The sequence below is a fragment of the Heteronotia binoei genome, chromosome 2 (assembly GCF_032191835.1).
Source record: "Heteronotia binoei isolate CCM8104 ecotype False Entrance Well chromosome 2, APGP_CSIRO_Hbin_v1, whole genome shotgun sequence".
In the NCBI taxonomy this organism is placed as follows: domain Eukaryota; kingdom Metazoa; phylum Chordata; class Lepidosauria; order Squamata; family Gekkonidae; genus Heteronotia; species Heteronotia binoei.
In genome coordinates, this window is record NC_083224.1 from 27,431,012 (window position 1) to 27,446,464 (window position 15,453).

General features: G+C 45.0%; 1 protein-coding gene across 1 annotated transcript in view; it reads left to right on the forward strand.

The window, feature by feature from the left end:
* Positions 1–15,453, forward strand: part of CDH26 (cadherin 26) — a 66,552-nt gene that overhangs the window by 18,719 nt on the left and 32,380 nt on the right. Inside the window, 6 exon segments of the mRNA XM_060232965.1 lie at positions 1,277–1,357; positions 2,728–2,850; positions 6,259–6,420; positions 8,612–8,759; positions 12,464–12,630; positions 15,048–15,176. Coding sequence (XP_060088948.1) covers positions 1,277–1,357; positions 2,728–2,850; positions 6,259–6,420; positions 8,612–8,759; positions 12,464–12,630; positions 15,048–15,176 — 810 coding nt within the window.

Below are 15,453 nucleotides of genomic sequence, written 5' to 3' on the forward strand. Positions count from 1 at the left end.
TGCTGGCTTTTGAGAAAGGATTATAGGTCATTGCAGCAATAGCATATTTGATTTTGAAGCATATTTGTGTTGCTGTTATTTTAAAAAATCCTACAACATTCCCATGAAGATGTCTCATCCCTATAATGTTGCCAGGTGCCTTCCTCCTGCTATAAGGGAGATTTGGGGGGGTTTCCGGGGTGGTGGTGGGCAGGGATGTCAGCAACACACTAACATCACTTCTGGAAGTGACATTTTTGCATTGGCAACATTGGGAAAACTCTGTGGTAACAACAGCTACAAACCATAGAGTTTTGCCCAAAAAATAGAGTGTTGTACCTGACACTGCTGAAGATCCCCCCCCCCAGGCAATGTCAATCCTACATCCCTAACTGTGGTTAAAAAATCATTTGAGCCTCTTTGTTCTCTCTTGTCTTTCGTAGTTGAAATCCTGGTGGCAACCATTGCATCCGCATTCGCACTAAACTTGATTAATGCCGTGGTCCAACACTGCCCTTATGAGACACAGTGGATGGTCTGGGAACATTGGAGGCTGCAGCCCTGTTAATCTTAAACCAGCACTGACTTTATCCGTTTGGAAGGAGGCCACTGAGAGCCTATTATAAAAATGTATATAAATTAGGGTTGCCAAATCTCCCGCGGCCCCTGGCAGGGGACTGTTTTTGTGCGCCCAAAGTGCATGCGGTGCGATGACATCACCTGTGAGAAAACTCTATGGTTTTCCTGAATGCTCTAGCATTTAGGGAGGTAAAAACTCTGTGGTACCTATTGTAGAGTTTTCCCGGAAACGCCTAGAGCTGCCGGCATGCAACATCACTGGTGTGATGACGTCGCTCGTGGATGACGTCATTGTTTCGGCGATCTTGGGAGAGGTTCCCCCCCACCGGCCCAATGTGAGCTGGCAGGTTGGGAACCTCCTGAGCTGGAGAACTCCCGCCCAGCCCGGGGGCTTGGCAGCCCTAATATAAATACAGTAAGCACGTTTGTTTTATGGCCAGAGTTCAAAATCAAGATTTCAGGTCTACTGTTTGTAATGGCAAACCATACTGATAAGACAATCTTGTTGGTGTTAACTGGCCTAAGACTACATGTCGCTTGAAGTGATGGTTGCGAGGAGAGATGGTCCCTGTCTCCTACCATAGCTGGCTTGGGACTTTTAATTCACACTGACCTAGCGTCGTTTTTGAGGTTGCTTCACTTTGCAGTGGGTGGAGCATACAAAAAGCTGTACTAAAACACTCCTCCTTACTTTAGCTGTTTCCTCATTCATTTTAAGGTTCTCACCTTTGGCAGCTTCCACCACGGACTAGGGGATAACGTCAGCCTGAGAAAGAATATCAGCAAAAGAAGCAACCAGGTGGGGCCTTCTTTTTTAAAAAATCCAGAATAAAATTATTTGGAAATCTGAATGTTTTATTGGTCTAGTGCATGCATGGGTGGGTGGGTGGAATCCCATTCCTGGTTATAGTTAGAAATAACAATGAGCTTGAGCAGTTTTTGATCCTGAGTTCTAGGAGATGATGATGATTTATATCCCGCCCTATACTCTGAATCTCAGAGCAGTCACAAACTCCTCTACTTTCCCCTCGCACACACAACAGACACCCTGTGAGGTAGGTGGGGCTGAGAGAGCTCTTACAGCAGCTGCCCCTTTCAAGGATAACTCCTGTGAAAGCTATAGCTGACCAAGGCCATTCCAGCAGGTGCAAGTGGAGGAGTGGGGAATCAAACCCGGTTCTCCCAGATAAGAGGCCGTGCACTTAACCACTACACCAAACTGTTCACATCTACACATTTGTAGTTCACATCTACACATTTGTCATTAACAGCAGCATCAAATTGTGAGTTTATTAAACAGCCTTCAGTGATCTACAAGGTATCTGCCATTGGAGAACTTCTATTTGGGATGGGCCATGGCTCAGAGGCAGAGCATCTGCTTTGTATTCAGAAGGGCCCAGGTTCTATTCCCAGCATCTCTAGTTAAAAAGGCCCTTTAATAGGGGATGTGAAAGACTACTGCATGAGATCCTGGAGAGCCACTGCCAGTTGGACTAGTCAATACGGACCTTTGATGGACCAATGGTCCTAGTCAGAAGGGCTTTTTTAAAGCAGGTATGCACAGGAACTAGTTCTGGCTGGCTTGGTGTCAGGGGAGTGTGGCCTAATATGCAAAATGAGTTCCTGCTGGGCTTTTTCTCCCCAAAAGACCTGTGTGAAATGGTGACATCAGGGGTGTGGCCTAGTATGCAAATGAGTTCGTGCTGGGATTTTTCTACTAACCCCCCCTTGCTATTCAGTATAAGGAAGCTTCGTATTAAGTTTCCAGTGTTTAGACTTTGAAGTAGGGTTGCAAGGCCTTGAGAAATTTGAGGAGGGGATTGCTGAGGAGGATCATATGCGATCTGAAAGTGACATCACTTCCAGACAATGATCTAGGAATCTCCTCATATCTCTATGATAAAAATCTTGACTATTGGGAAGATTTCTAGAGTGCAGCTTAGAAGTCACATCACTTTCAGGTCAAATGTCATTCTTCCACCCCACCCCCCTTCTCCTTCCACAAACATAAGTAGTGGCATGAATGCCAGCTTGGCAGCAGGAGATCACCTGCTGGAAACAGGCCTTGCTAAGCCTACTTTGAAAGCATCAGTCAGAACACTGAAAGAAGCATTCTGCTCCAGTAATATACACAGACTTTATCATAGAAATCCATCATTATTTTCTTAGGGTCAGCATCTGAATCTATTGGACAGTCTTCGCCCTTTGCGGCGCACAAAAAGAAGATGGATTATTGCCACCCTGGAACTTGAGGAGGAAGACAAAGGCCCATTCCCTAAATTCGTTGGAGAGGTAAGTACACAATTGGCTTCTTAAATCAGTATTTAGAAACTTTCTGTCAGGTGCTTTACATCCCTTGACCCTGGCCTCCAATACCAATTGAGTTAAGGAGTCAGGTTCTCTCAGGTAAACCTGGTAAAAGAGCAGCTTATACAAAGTCTAGTTTGGTGGTGTGAATATGAAATACTCATGGGCAGGGCTTTTTTTGCAGCAGGAACTCGTTTGCCTATAAGGCCACACACCCCTGATGTAGCCAATCCTCCAAGAGCTTACAAGGCTCTTAGTACTGGGCCTACTTTTTAAATATATATATAATATTATTTTATTATTCAAAAATAACAAACCATCTACATACTCAAAACTTACAGTCGTCCAAAGATATAAAACAGTTTTACATACAGAAGTCTATTTCAGATAACACATTTTGTGAAAATAAGGATTAGAGGGGAATATTTTGGCAGCAAACAAATATTCAGCAATAGAAGACCACAATGTAATAAAATTCTTTTGCCTACCAAACTCAATAGGAATTGATGCATTACTAATTTTTCCCATTATAAAAAGGTCCTGTAATTTCTTGGCCCATTGTTCAATTGTAAGTATTGAAAGGTCTTTCCACTTTGCAAGTAAACGTTTAGCAGTTGCTAACAGTATTGCCAGCCTTCCCGTACTGGGCCTACTGTAAACTCCAGGAGGATTGGCTACATCAGGGATGTGTGGCCTAATAAGCAAAGGAGTTCCTGGTACAAAAAAAGCCCTGCTCGTGTGGCACATAATATGGAAAGATGATGAACAGATAATCAGTTTGTGATGCTTGTCAAGAACCTGGAGTGCTTTGGAAGTTCCATTTGGCCACATAATGTGTTTTCTGAATACACATGGTAGATCTCGGGTATAATGTGATCTAAATATCAGGCAGGCTTGTGTTGTGTTTCTTTTGGCTGGAAGAAAACCTAATAATTATGCTTTGGATTTAGACATCTAGGTGATGAGTAAAGATTCTGTACTTGTAAGAATTTGTATTGATTTTTGCTGGGTGCAAATTGTTCTTCAGGGTCGTTTCAGAGGGTAGCCATGTTGGTCTGCAGTAGAACAGCTAGATTCGAATCCTGTAGGGACTTAAAAGACCAATGGGATTTTCAGTGTGTAAGCTTTCAAGAGTCAGTGCTCGCTGGTATCGTGCTCATATCTGACAAAGGAAGCATTGACTCTCAAAAACTTACACACTGAAAATCTAGCTGGACTCAAAGCTAGCTGTTCTATAGGGGTGAGAGAAATCTGCAGTGGCTGAAGGTGCCACTTCTATTCAGCTATTGTAGTCACAAGCAGGGGTGGAATTCTAGCAGAAGCTCCTTTGCATATTAGGCCACACACCCCTGATGTAACCAATCCTCCAACAGCTTACAAGGCTCTTTTTTGTAAGCTCTTGGAAGATTGGCTATACAAGGGGTGTGTGGCCTAATATGCAAAGGAGCTCCTGCTAGAATTCCACCCCAGTTACAAGATCTCTCTTCTGTCTTGTAGCTGTTTATCCTGGTGATAACCAGTTCATGTTTTGCATTCTGCATCTGGGCTAATCTGAAAGTTGCTTTTTCTCAGTAGCATATTTCAGATACTTACAGGAAGAGAGATAACAGTAGCTGGGAATTTGATCCAGAAGATCATAGTTCTTAGAAGGGTCACTTTGTTCTAGGGTCACCAAGCCATGCAATCAGCAGGACTGGGGGGTGGGGGCATGGTATCATATGCAGCATTAGTTTACTTCTCAGGAAAACTGGGAAGTGATAGAGGGTAGTCCTAGGAATTGCCAGAAACCATAAAGTTGTACCACAGAGTTCCCAGTAATTCCTAAAGCTACCCTCTGCCACTTACAGGGGTTTTTCTGGAAGTGACATAACAGCACACGCTTTTTCAGTTTTTCTTCTTGAGAGCAGGGAAATTGACAGCTGGCTAGCCACTTTGTTCCTAGGCGGCTGTGCAGCGAAGCACACCAGAATGGGAGCCCAGATGCAGCACTGGCATTTTGCATCTTTTCTAGCTGGAAGCTTAAGCGTTTCAGCCTTTTCTGGCTCAAGATGGATTTCGGACAAGAATATTCCCCTTTTTATATCCATTACTTAGCCCCGTGTAGCCCATGCCAAAGCTTCTGGGCTTGTGACTCCACCATGGTGGCCAAAAAACCCCAAAACTTGGAATAGCCTCCTAGACAAATTATACTCAGCCTGGAGTGTTTCCATCCTGGCAGTGCATGCTTCATGACTCTGCCCTGCAGCATTCCTTAAACTCAGTGCAGATGGACTTCTTGGAGGCCAAGCACAGCTGCCTAGTTACCTTCCACTGAAGTGGCAGGTGAAAAGCCTTTCCTTGGTCACCTTGCCCACCTTGGCCTGAATTGGATCTACTGAGCTAGAACTCATCCTGGCCCAAATATGTTTCAGAAAGAGCTATGTGATAAGGAGATTACAGAGCTCTGAACAGTGAAGTCCAAGGGCTTTGGATCAGAAGTGTCTTTTTCTGGCTTATTGCTTTGATTGGCACTCTGGATTGAAGCTTTATAATGGAGAAAGCCTGTGCATCTTTACGTGCTCTTTCTCTGCTAGGAGTAGTACCTACTTGTCTTCTAGGTCAACATTTTTCTCTCAGATGATTTGTTGTTATTTCCCTTTAAATGTTCTGAAAGGAAATTAATAGTTAGGGTGGCTTCTTCCTTTCTCTGTGTCACACAGTGGCCAAAATTCAGGTGCCATCAGGAGGCCCACCAGTGAGGCTGGAACTCCAAAAGCCCTCTCACTGTTGCCCCCTCCCCCCAGGCACTAAGAATAACAAAGCATCCCTGCTCCACACTTAGTGTTTCATCCAGGGTTTTTTTGTAGAAAAAACCCAGCGGGAACTCATTTGCATATTAGGCCACACCCCTGATACAGCTGGAGCTGTGTTCCTGCTCAAAAAAAGCCCTGGTGTCATCTATACATTGTGGCTTAATAGCCATTGATGGACCTCTACTCTGTATATATAAGAACATAAGAACCTCCGCTCCACATATATATATATATATATATATATATATATATATATATATATATATATATATATATATATATATATATATATATATATATATATATATAAAAGAACGTTAGGATGCAGTGAGATTTCATACAAATTAATGTTGGGTTAATTACAGATTTTGGATACCATACCTTCATAATTCTAACTCACTCTAGATGACAATTCTTACATCCTTGTATAATGTAACCACTTTTTTTTTTTAAGTGGGTGAATGGGATATATATGATGCTAATACGAGATGAGTAAACTGTGTTTGTTTTTTGGGTGGGAGGGAAGGTAAGCATAAAACATGCAACTGGAATCTTAGCTGGTAATAAGATTAGTCTTTCTCTGGCTGCCTTCTTATTGTAGCTCTTCAATAATAAATCACAAGATATGACCATAAAATATTTAATCAGTGGTCCGGGTGTCGATGAGTATCCAGAGCCTGGCTTGTTTTCTCTCGGGGATGATTCCCGGGGACTCGTTTATGTACATCGTTCCATTGATCGAGAGACCACTCCTTCTTTCTTAGTAAGTATCATTGCTTAAAAACAACAGCAACTTGAGAAGAGCCTTGCTCAGGCCTCAGATTCAGTGGGAGCTTACAGGAGTGCAGCTCCTGAACCTTTCTGAGAGTTCCACCTCTTCCTTCTGAGAGTTCCACCTCCTTGTCCATTGAATAGTATGTGCAGCTGCAGAACAATCCCTGGATGCACTCCACCACCTATTTTTCTACAAAATGACCCCTGGCCTTGCTGGATCAGACCAGTGGTCCATCTAGTCCAACATTCTGTCTCCCACAGTGGCCAACCAGTTCCCCTGGAGGGCCAGCAACAGAACACAGAGGCCAAAGCTTTCCCCAACGTTGTCTCTTGGTTCTGGGATTCAGAGGTTTAGTGCCTTTAAATATGAAGGTTTCCCTCAGTCATCATGGCTACACTTTTCCTCCATGAGTCCATCTAACCCCCTTTGAAAGCTGTTTGTTCCTGTGGCCTCTGGCAGTGAATTCCATCTTTTAATTGCTCTCTGAGTCAAGTTCTGAACTTACTGCCCATCAGTTTCATTGGATGCCCTTTGAGTTCTAGTCCTGATCGAGCAAGTTGAACTGCTCCCCCCCCCCCTTAATCATTTTCCATAATAGTCAGGATTTTTATATCATAAGAACATAAGAGAAGCCATGTTGAATCAGGCCAATGGCCCATCCAGTCTGACACTCTGTGTCACATAAGAGAAGCCATGTTGAATCAGGCCAATGGCCCATCCAGTCTGACACTCTGTGTCACATAAGAGAAGCCATGTTGGATCAGGCCAATGGCCCATCCAGTCTGACACTCTGTGTCACATAAGAACATAAGAGAAGCCATGTTGGATCAGGCCAATGGCCCATCCAGTCTGACACTCTGTGTCACATAAGAACATAAGAGAAGCCATGTTGGATCAGGCCAATGGCCCATCCAGTCTGACACTCTGTGTCACATAAGAACATAAGAGAAGCCATGTTGGATCAGGCCAATGGCCCATCCAGTCTGACACTCTGTGTCACATAAGAACATAAGAGAAGCCATGTTGGATCAGGCCAATGGCCCATCCAGTCTGACACTCTGTGTCACATAAGAACATAAGAGAAGCCATGTTGGATCAGGCCAATGGCCCATCCAGTCTGACACTCTGTGTCACATAAGAACATAAGAGAAGCCATGTTGGATCAGGCCAATGGCCCATCCAGTCTGACACTCTGTGTCACATAAGAACATAAGAGAAGCCATGTTGGATCAGGCCAATGGCCCATCCAGTCTGACACTCTGTGTCACATAAGAACATAAGAGAAGCCCTGTTGGATCAGGCCAATGGCCCATCCAGTCTGACACTCTGTGTCACATAAGAACATAAGAGAAGCCATGTTGGATCAGGCCAGTGGCCCATCCAGTCTGACACTGTGTCACACAGTGGCCAAAAACCCCCAGTTTCCATGTCATATTTGGTAACATTGCTATTGAATGACTAAAATCTGTGGGACATTACAATGATATATGTACAGCACTGTAGATTATTTATTTATTTAGAAGATTTGTATGCTGCCTCTAGAGTTGCCCAGTGCCTGACCTACCTGTCAAGGTTATTATGACAAAAAAAAGCACAGAATGGAGAAATATGGATGATGCCCTGAGCCCCTTGGAAGAAAAAAGCCAAGGGTGAAAATATAATACCATGATTTAATAATAGTACAGAACAAAATGAAAATAGAAGAAAGGAAAGGAAAGGTCCCCTGTGCAAGCACCAGTCGTTTCCGACTCTGGGATGACGTTGCTTTCACAACGTTTTCACGACAGGCTTTTTACGGGGTGGTTTGCCATTGCCTTCCCCAGTCATCTACACTTTCCCCCCAGCAAGGTGCGTACTCATTTTACCGACCTCGGAAGGATGGAAGGCTGAGTCAACCTCGAGCCAGCTACCTGAAAACTCAGCTACCGCCGGGGATTGAACTCAGGTCGTGAGCAGAGCTTAGGACTGTAGTACTGCAGCTTTAACACTCTGTGCCACGGGGCTCTTAACTCGGTGTTTAATTAGTTTTAAAGGGCAAAGGCACTAGTTTTGTCTATGATGCCTTATGATGTTGCCCAAAGGTGTCGTCTTGTTTATGACACCTCAAACCAATTTATTTATTTTTTAGGAATTAAAATTTTAGGAATTAAAATTTCCCCTGTACTGGTCCGTTTCTTAGGTACGTTTTGATGTTGCAAGTACAGCTACTGGAGAGATAGTAGACAGATCGTTACTCTTCAATGTTAAGATTAACGACATAAATGATAATGCTCCAAAGTTTTCCCAGAACGAATTTAACATCACTGTGAAAGAAAATCACCATAGAGGTGAGTATGATTGAGACGGTGGCATCACAGCAAGGAGTAATGAAACTCCCAACGGGGCAGGAGCATAGCTCATTAGCTCTACTGCCTGCTGTGCTGCCATCTCCCTTCCTTCCTTCCCTCCCTCCATCTCTCAAGTGCAAACTATTCCCAGGTTTGGATTCTTGTGAGTGAGAGTGTAAAGGAGACTTGTGTTGACTTTAATATTTCCTTCTTTTCCTTTCTGTTCCTTTCCTTTCCCCTTTTTGCAAATATATGAACAAAGCAAGCCTCATTTTGGGCAGGAGCAGATCTCTGGAACCTCTAAATTTTGTTGTGCTCTTTCTTACTTACTCCCCTCCCCCCCCCCCAAAAAATACTTGCTTCTGAGCTCCATTGTTCAAACATCTGTGAGAATTTTGCTGAACTCAGAACCCCATAGCACAGAGTGGTAAAGCTGCAGTACTGCAGTCAGAGCCCTCTGCTCACGACCTGAATTCGATTCCAGCAGAAGCTGGTTCAGGTAGCCGGCTCCAGGTTGACTCAGCCTTCCATCCTTCCAAGGTCGGTAAAATGAGTACCCAGCTTGCTGGGGGGGGGGGGGGGGCGGGAAGTGTAGATGACTGGGGAAGGCAATGGCAAACCACCCCGTAAAAAGTTTGCTGTGAAAATGTTGTGAAAGCAATGTCACCCCAGAGTCAGAAACGACTGGGGCTTGCACAGGGGACTACCTTTTTAATATCTGATAAACTTTCTAATATTTTTCCCAACAAAAAATGGGGAAATAACCAAAACATACAAAGCAGACAGATGGAAATCTATCTTCCTCATGCCACTGTGGCCACATAGGAGAAAGGAATTTAAAAAGTATGATGGGAGTAAGGTTTTATGATAACAATTATGATTCAAGAAACATTTTATGGTGGATGCTGAGCTGCTATAATTTTGTCCACCTTCCAGTGATGTCAGGGGTGTGTGGCAGATGCAAAGGAGTTATGTAAATGAGTTGCACTAATGAGTTCCAGCACCACTTTTTCTATGAAATAACCCCTGGAACAAAGAGTAAATGGAGGGGAAAAAACACTTGTACAAGGAAGCGATCACATTTCAGAGGAAGACACAAAAAGAAAGAGAGCAACTCTTTGCCTCTTTTGTTCTGTCACAACTGAAAGTTGCAGCTCTAAGAGGTCAGAAGGAAGGAGAATCTGCAACAGCTAGATGTGGATTATGGATGATTTGGAAATCCAGCTAGCTTGCTTTCTGAGATGCAAGTGTGTCATTAGGCTGATTCAGGGCATTACCTCACACCCCGGTCCTCTTTACTTACTATTAGGGGCGAAAAAAGGCATTATTGGGAGCTGTGCAAATCTGTGAGGGATTTAACATTATGGGTTCGCAGGCCCGTAGCCAGAAATTCTTCAGTGGGGGGGCCCACAGAATAAAATTTCGGATGGAGGGGGCCCCCCCTCTCGTGACCCCCACTTTATCTGACGCTGCTTCTCTGGTGGCCCTGCCCCCCTCCATGGCACCTCCCCTCCCTTCCTCCCTCCCACCCCATGAAGTGCTGACTTCTCCTGGAGATCTTTCCAGACTCCCCCCCACCGTGCCGATCACAGGAAAAGCCGCGTGGGGAGGTCAGCGCTCCTCTGCCGGCCTTCCAGTGCTCTTTGGAGCTCTAGCACTGGGACCACGGAAAAAGGAAGCACCAGCAAGCCCTGCAAGAGCACCCACCACCTCCGCTGCTTCCTCCCTACTTCCCTCCCACATGATCCAGAGAGGGAAGTAGGGAGGAAGCAGCGGAGGTGGCGGGCGCTTTTGCAGGGCCTGCTGGTGCTTCCTTTCACCGCAGCCCCAGCGCTAGAGCTTCGGAGAGTGTTGGAAGGCCAGCAGAGGAGCGCCGGCCTCCCCATGTGGCTTTTCCCGTGGTCAGCACGGGGGGGGGGGGGCTGGAAAGAGCCCCAGGAGGAGCTGGCGCTTCATGGGGTGGGGGGGAGGAAGGGAGGGGGAAGGGCCACGCATTGGGAAGTGGGGGCTGCAAGAGCGGCAGGGAGTTTGGGAGCTGCCAGGAGGGGCCACGCTAGTCAAAGGGGGGGTTCAATGGAGGGGCTGTGCCCCCCAGGTCCCCCCTCCATGGGGGTTCGTTCACTGAAATATTCCACCTTCAACATAATACATGGAAGAGCCCATTAAAATGCTTTACTCACACATGTGCAGCTCTAGTTGAGGTTGCAAAACATAGGAGAATAGTTGCAATGAAAGGGGACGGGACACCTTTTGCATGGATGGGTAGGGCTCCAGCTCAGTGGAAAAACCTCTGCTTGGCATGAAGAAGGTCCCAGGTTCAGTCCCTGCCATCTCCAGTTAAAAGAACCAAGCAGTAGGTGATGTGACAGAAAGCCAGTTCGGTGTAATGGTTAAGTGTGCAGACTCTTACCTGGGAGAATTGGGTTTCTCATGCTCCTACTAATGTGACCTTGAGCCAGTCACAAGTTCTTGCAGAGCTGTTCCTCTCAAGAGCAGTTTCTGTCAGAGCTCTCTCAGCTCCACCTGTCTTACAGGGTGTCTGTTTTGGGGAGGGGAAGGGAAAGGAGATTGTAAGCCTCTCTGAGACTCCTTTGGGTAGTGGAGGGCAGGCTATAAATCCAATCTCCTCCTCTTCCTCTTTCTTCTTTGTCATCTTCTTCCCCTCCTCCTCCTTCTTCTCCTTCACTTTCTTCTCCTTCTTCTCCTCCTCCTTTCTGCCAGAGACCCTGGAGAGCCACTGTCCTGTCTGAATAGACAATACTGACTTTGATGGACTGGTGGTCTGATTCAATATAAGGCAGCTGCATGGCTGTACATTTTGAATCTGACTGAAACCTGCAGTTAATGAGGAGTTTATGTAGATGTCTTACTGGATGGGGTAGTGGGGAGAGATAAATGGAGAGAAATCTGTGGAAATAAAGAGGTATGCTATTCACATCCCTTGGTGATAACGTTGCCAGGTCCCTCTTGGCAACCAGTGGGGATGGGAGGGGGACTTACCAGGAGCAGCGGGGGGGGGCATGTCCAATGTGCAGCGACATGTCTACATCACTGCCTATGTGACCCACTGCCATCACACCCTGGACATTGGGGCGGTGCTCTGGTATTTGGACAAAAACTCTATGGCAAATTTGGTTTCTACCTTAAGAGTTTTTGCCCAAATATCAGAGTAGTGCCCCAGTGTTCTGACCGTGATGACGTCACTTCTGGGTCACATGGACAGTGTCACAGACACATCGCTGCATGTCTGATGGATCTCCCACTTTTGGGGGTAAGTCCTCCCCCCAATTAGCTAATTGGTGGTGGGATTGTGGGCCCTAGCAGCGGGGGACCTGCATCTCCATCAGCGGGTCTGACATCCCTACTTGTTGGTTTCATGCCCAACATTTGAGCAGGCTCTTTGACTTTCATAATATATTTATGGTAACGTGTTCCAGAGGGATAGCTGTGTGAGACTGTTGTGGCCTAAACACATACACATGTTGCCCCCTCACAGCTAGGAAATGCTTCTTCTAGCATAGACATTCTATTTGTAGTGAGTTTATGAAGTAGACACCTTTTCTTGACCACTGTACCACTGTTGGGAGTGGGGAATGTAGTAGTGAGTGAGGCAAAGAAAGAGGAATCGCCCCCCTCAAGATGCAAGTAAGGCCTGTACTGGGGCTGAGCTCTTGGTGTAAACGCCTCTCCCTTTCCAATCCTAGATGAACCAGTTTTCCATATTACGGCCTCTGACAATGATGAAGAAGGCACAGCCAATTCTCGAGTGGCGTATTCCCTTGTTTCACAGACCCCTAGTCCAAAGGAGCCTGTCTTCACTGTTGAACCATCAACTGGTCTGATTCGCATTTCAGGATGTTCACACTACGAGGTATGTTTCCTGCCATTTCCATATATATATGATGTATATGATCTTCTGCATAAGGATACTCAGACACATTTAACAAAGTGCGTCAGTCTCACCCAGTACTGTCTATACCAGGAGTGGCCATACTTGCTTAATATAAGAGGCACATGGAATAAACGTCAGATGTTTGAGAGCCATAAGACATGAACATCAGATGTGTGAGAACAGGCAGGCAGACAGGCAGGCAGGAAGGAAAATAGATGGGGCAGGGAAAGGTGGAAAGAAAGCAACTTTAAACATTCTCCAAACTGCTGACTGACTTGGCTTGGGGAAATGATTTAAAGAGATGAATGCCTTCTCCAAGCTGGCCAATGGAGTGGTGGTGGCTTCTAGAGCCAAACTACAGGTGTGAAAGAACCACATGTGGCTCCCAAGTTGTAGTTTGGCCACCCCTGGTCTGTTCATCATTTGAAAGCTCCCTCGCTCTTCCACATTGTATTCCATGAAAAGGTAAGGTAATGTGATGTAGCAGATAGAGTATTGGACTTGGTCTAGGGAAATAGTTCAACCCTCAGATTCACTGAAAGGCTTGTAATCCTTGCTAGTAAAGGCTTAGTTTGAAGGACTGTTGTGAGGATAAAATGGGGATGTGATATATGCCATTCTGAATGGACAGGTAGAAATGGGGTATGGTTGTCCTGACCTGGGGTGGCCTAACCAGTCTCTACAGATCTTGGAAGCAAACAGATTGGCCCTGGTTAGCACTTGGATGGGAGACCAGCAGAGAAGTTCCGGGTTGCTACGCAAAGGAGGGCAACAGCAAATCACCTTGGTTCTTCTCTTGCCATGAAAATGGTATGGAGTCATCATAAGTTGGTTGCGACTTGACCGCACCTTCCTACACCATGGGTATGGTTGGAATGTATATGCTCCAGCAAGGTGGCTAAAACTCAGCAGGTTTGGGTCTGGTCAGTGCTTGGATGAGAGAATTCCCATGAGCACTATACGAAATACGGTATGCTGTGTGAAATGTAATAAACATTATGGGGGGGGGTCCATTTATTTCATGCCTTTTCATGCACATGTGTGTGTTCATTCAACTCAAGATACTTGACACAAAAGCATCTTGTATCAATGAAAGAGTTCTTGCACCACAGGAACACACAAGCCATGGTGGAACAACATGGTAGGATCTGCCCCAGTAATAATAAATGCATGCAGGGGTGGAATTCTAGCAGGAGCTCCTTTGCATATTAGGCCACACACCCCTGATGTAGCCAATCCTCCAAGAGTTCACGAGGCTCTTTTTTGTAAGCTCTTGGAGAATTGGCTACATTAGGGAGATGTGGCCTAATATGCAAAAGAGTTCCTGCTAGAATTCCACCCCTGCATCCATGTAATACTCATGCACAATTTAGAACATAGATAAAAGCAAATGATTGTACTAATAATTGTAATCTGACTAATATGAGTGATTAAACTGGCGTTTGATTTTGGCTACAGGTGGCCTGAGATGCAACCATAGTATATATTTCATAAAAATCAATGGAGCAGGCTAGTGCTTCAGTTAGCCTTGTCAAAAGCTTCTGGAAGACAGAGACAAGTGAAGTCATATCTGAGAACTCCTTGCTATAGTGCACTCTGATTTCAAAATGGAAGAAATCTGCTTATGAGTTGCGTTTCCAGGTTGCATTATTATTTTTGGTGTCGTAGAATTCATATCAGTGTCTGGTCAGTGCTTGGATGCGATTGGTGTTGTACAATTCATATCAGTGTCTTCTAATCCATATATAATGCTATATTTACTTGAAAGAAAGATGACCCTGAATACAATTGTCCCCCAAAATGTTTATATTTTTGGGACACAATTGTAATTTGGATGCAAATTGAAGATTTATTGTTTGCAAGTCACCCAGAGCCTGCTTCGGCGGGGAGGGCGGGATACAAATCCAATAAATCAAATCAAAATCAAATCAAAATGGAAAAGGAAATGTCCTCTGTGCGAGTACCAGTCTTTTCCGACTCTGGGGTGACATTGCTTTCACAACGTTTTACGGCAGACTTTTTACGGGGTGGTTTGCTATTGCCTTCCCCAGTCTTTTTATACTCCCCCCCCCCCCAGCAAGCTGGGTACTCATTTTACTGACCTCAGAAGGATAGAAGGCTGAGTCAACCTTGGGCCATCTACCTGAATCCAGCTTCCGCTGGAATCGAACGCAGTTCGTGAGCAGAGAGTTCAGACCACAGTACTGCAGTACTGCTGCTTTACCACTCTACACCACGGGGCCACCCTCTTTTGAGATTGTATATCTGGGGGAAAATAAAACTAGTCTTGCATTTCAATAAACTTTGCTAAGCTGTGTTAGAGAGGAAAACTATGAATTTTATTCCCCAGCCTAAATGGGCATGAATTAATATTCTCACCTTTTCACTTATTCAAGGGTGCCACCACTTTTAAACTCCTGATCAAGGCTACGGACCATGGAATTCCTCAGCTGTCATCAACGGCAACGGTTAATGTTGCCATTGAAGATTCGAACAACCACCTGCCTGAGTTTACTAAAGAAAATGTAAGGATGTGATGCTGGAGAATTATCACTACAAGAAATGTTAGTGGGAGAGAGTTCAGCTGGAGCTCAAGTCAAGAAATGTGAAGTTATCTCCTGTGGAGATTTACTAGACTTGCCATCAGGATTGTTTGGAATCTATAATACAATTTGCTTCATAACTTTTAGTAGGACCAACCAAATGACAGAACAATATGCAAAATTTAATATTCTCCAAACTTACATCAGGCTGGATGTTATAAATAAGTAGGTTTTTATATGCTGCTTTTCTCTACCTTAA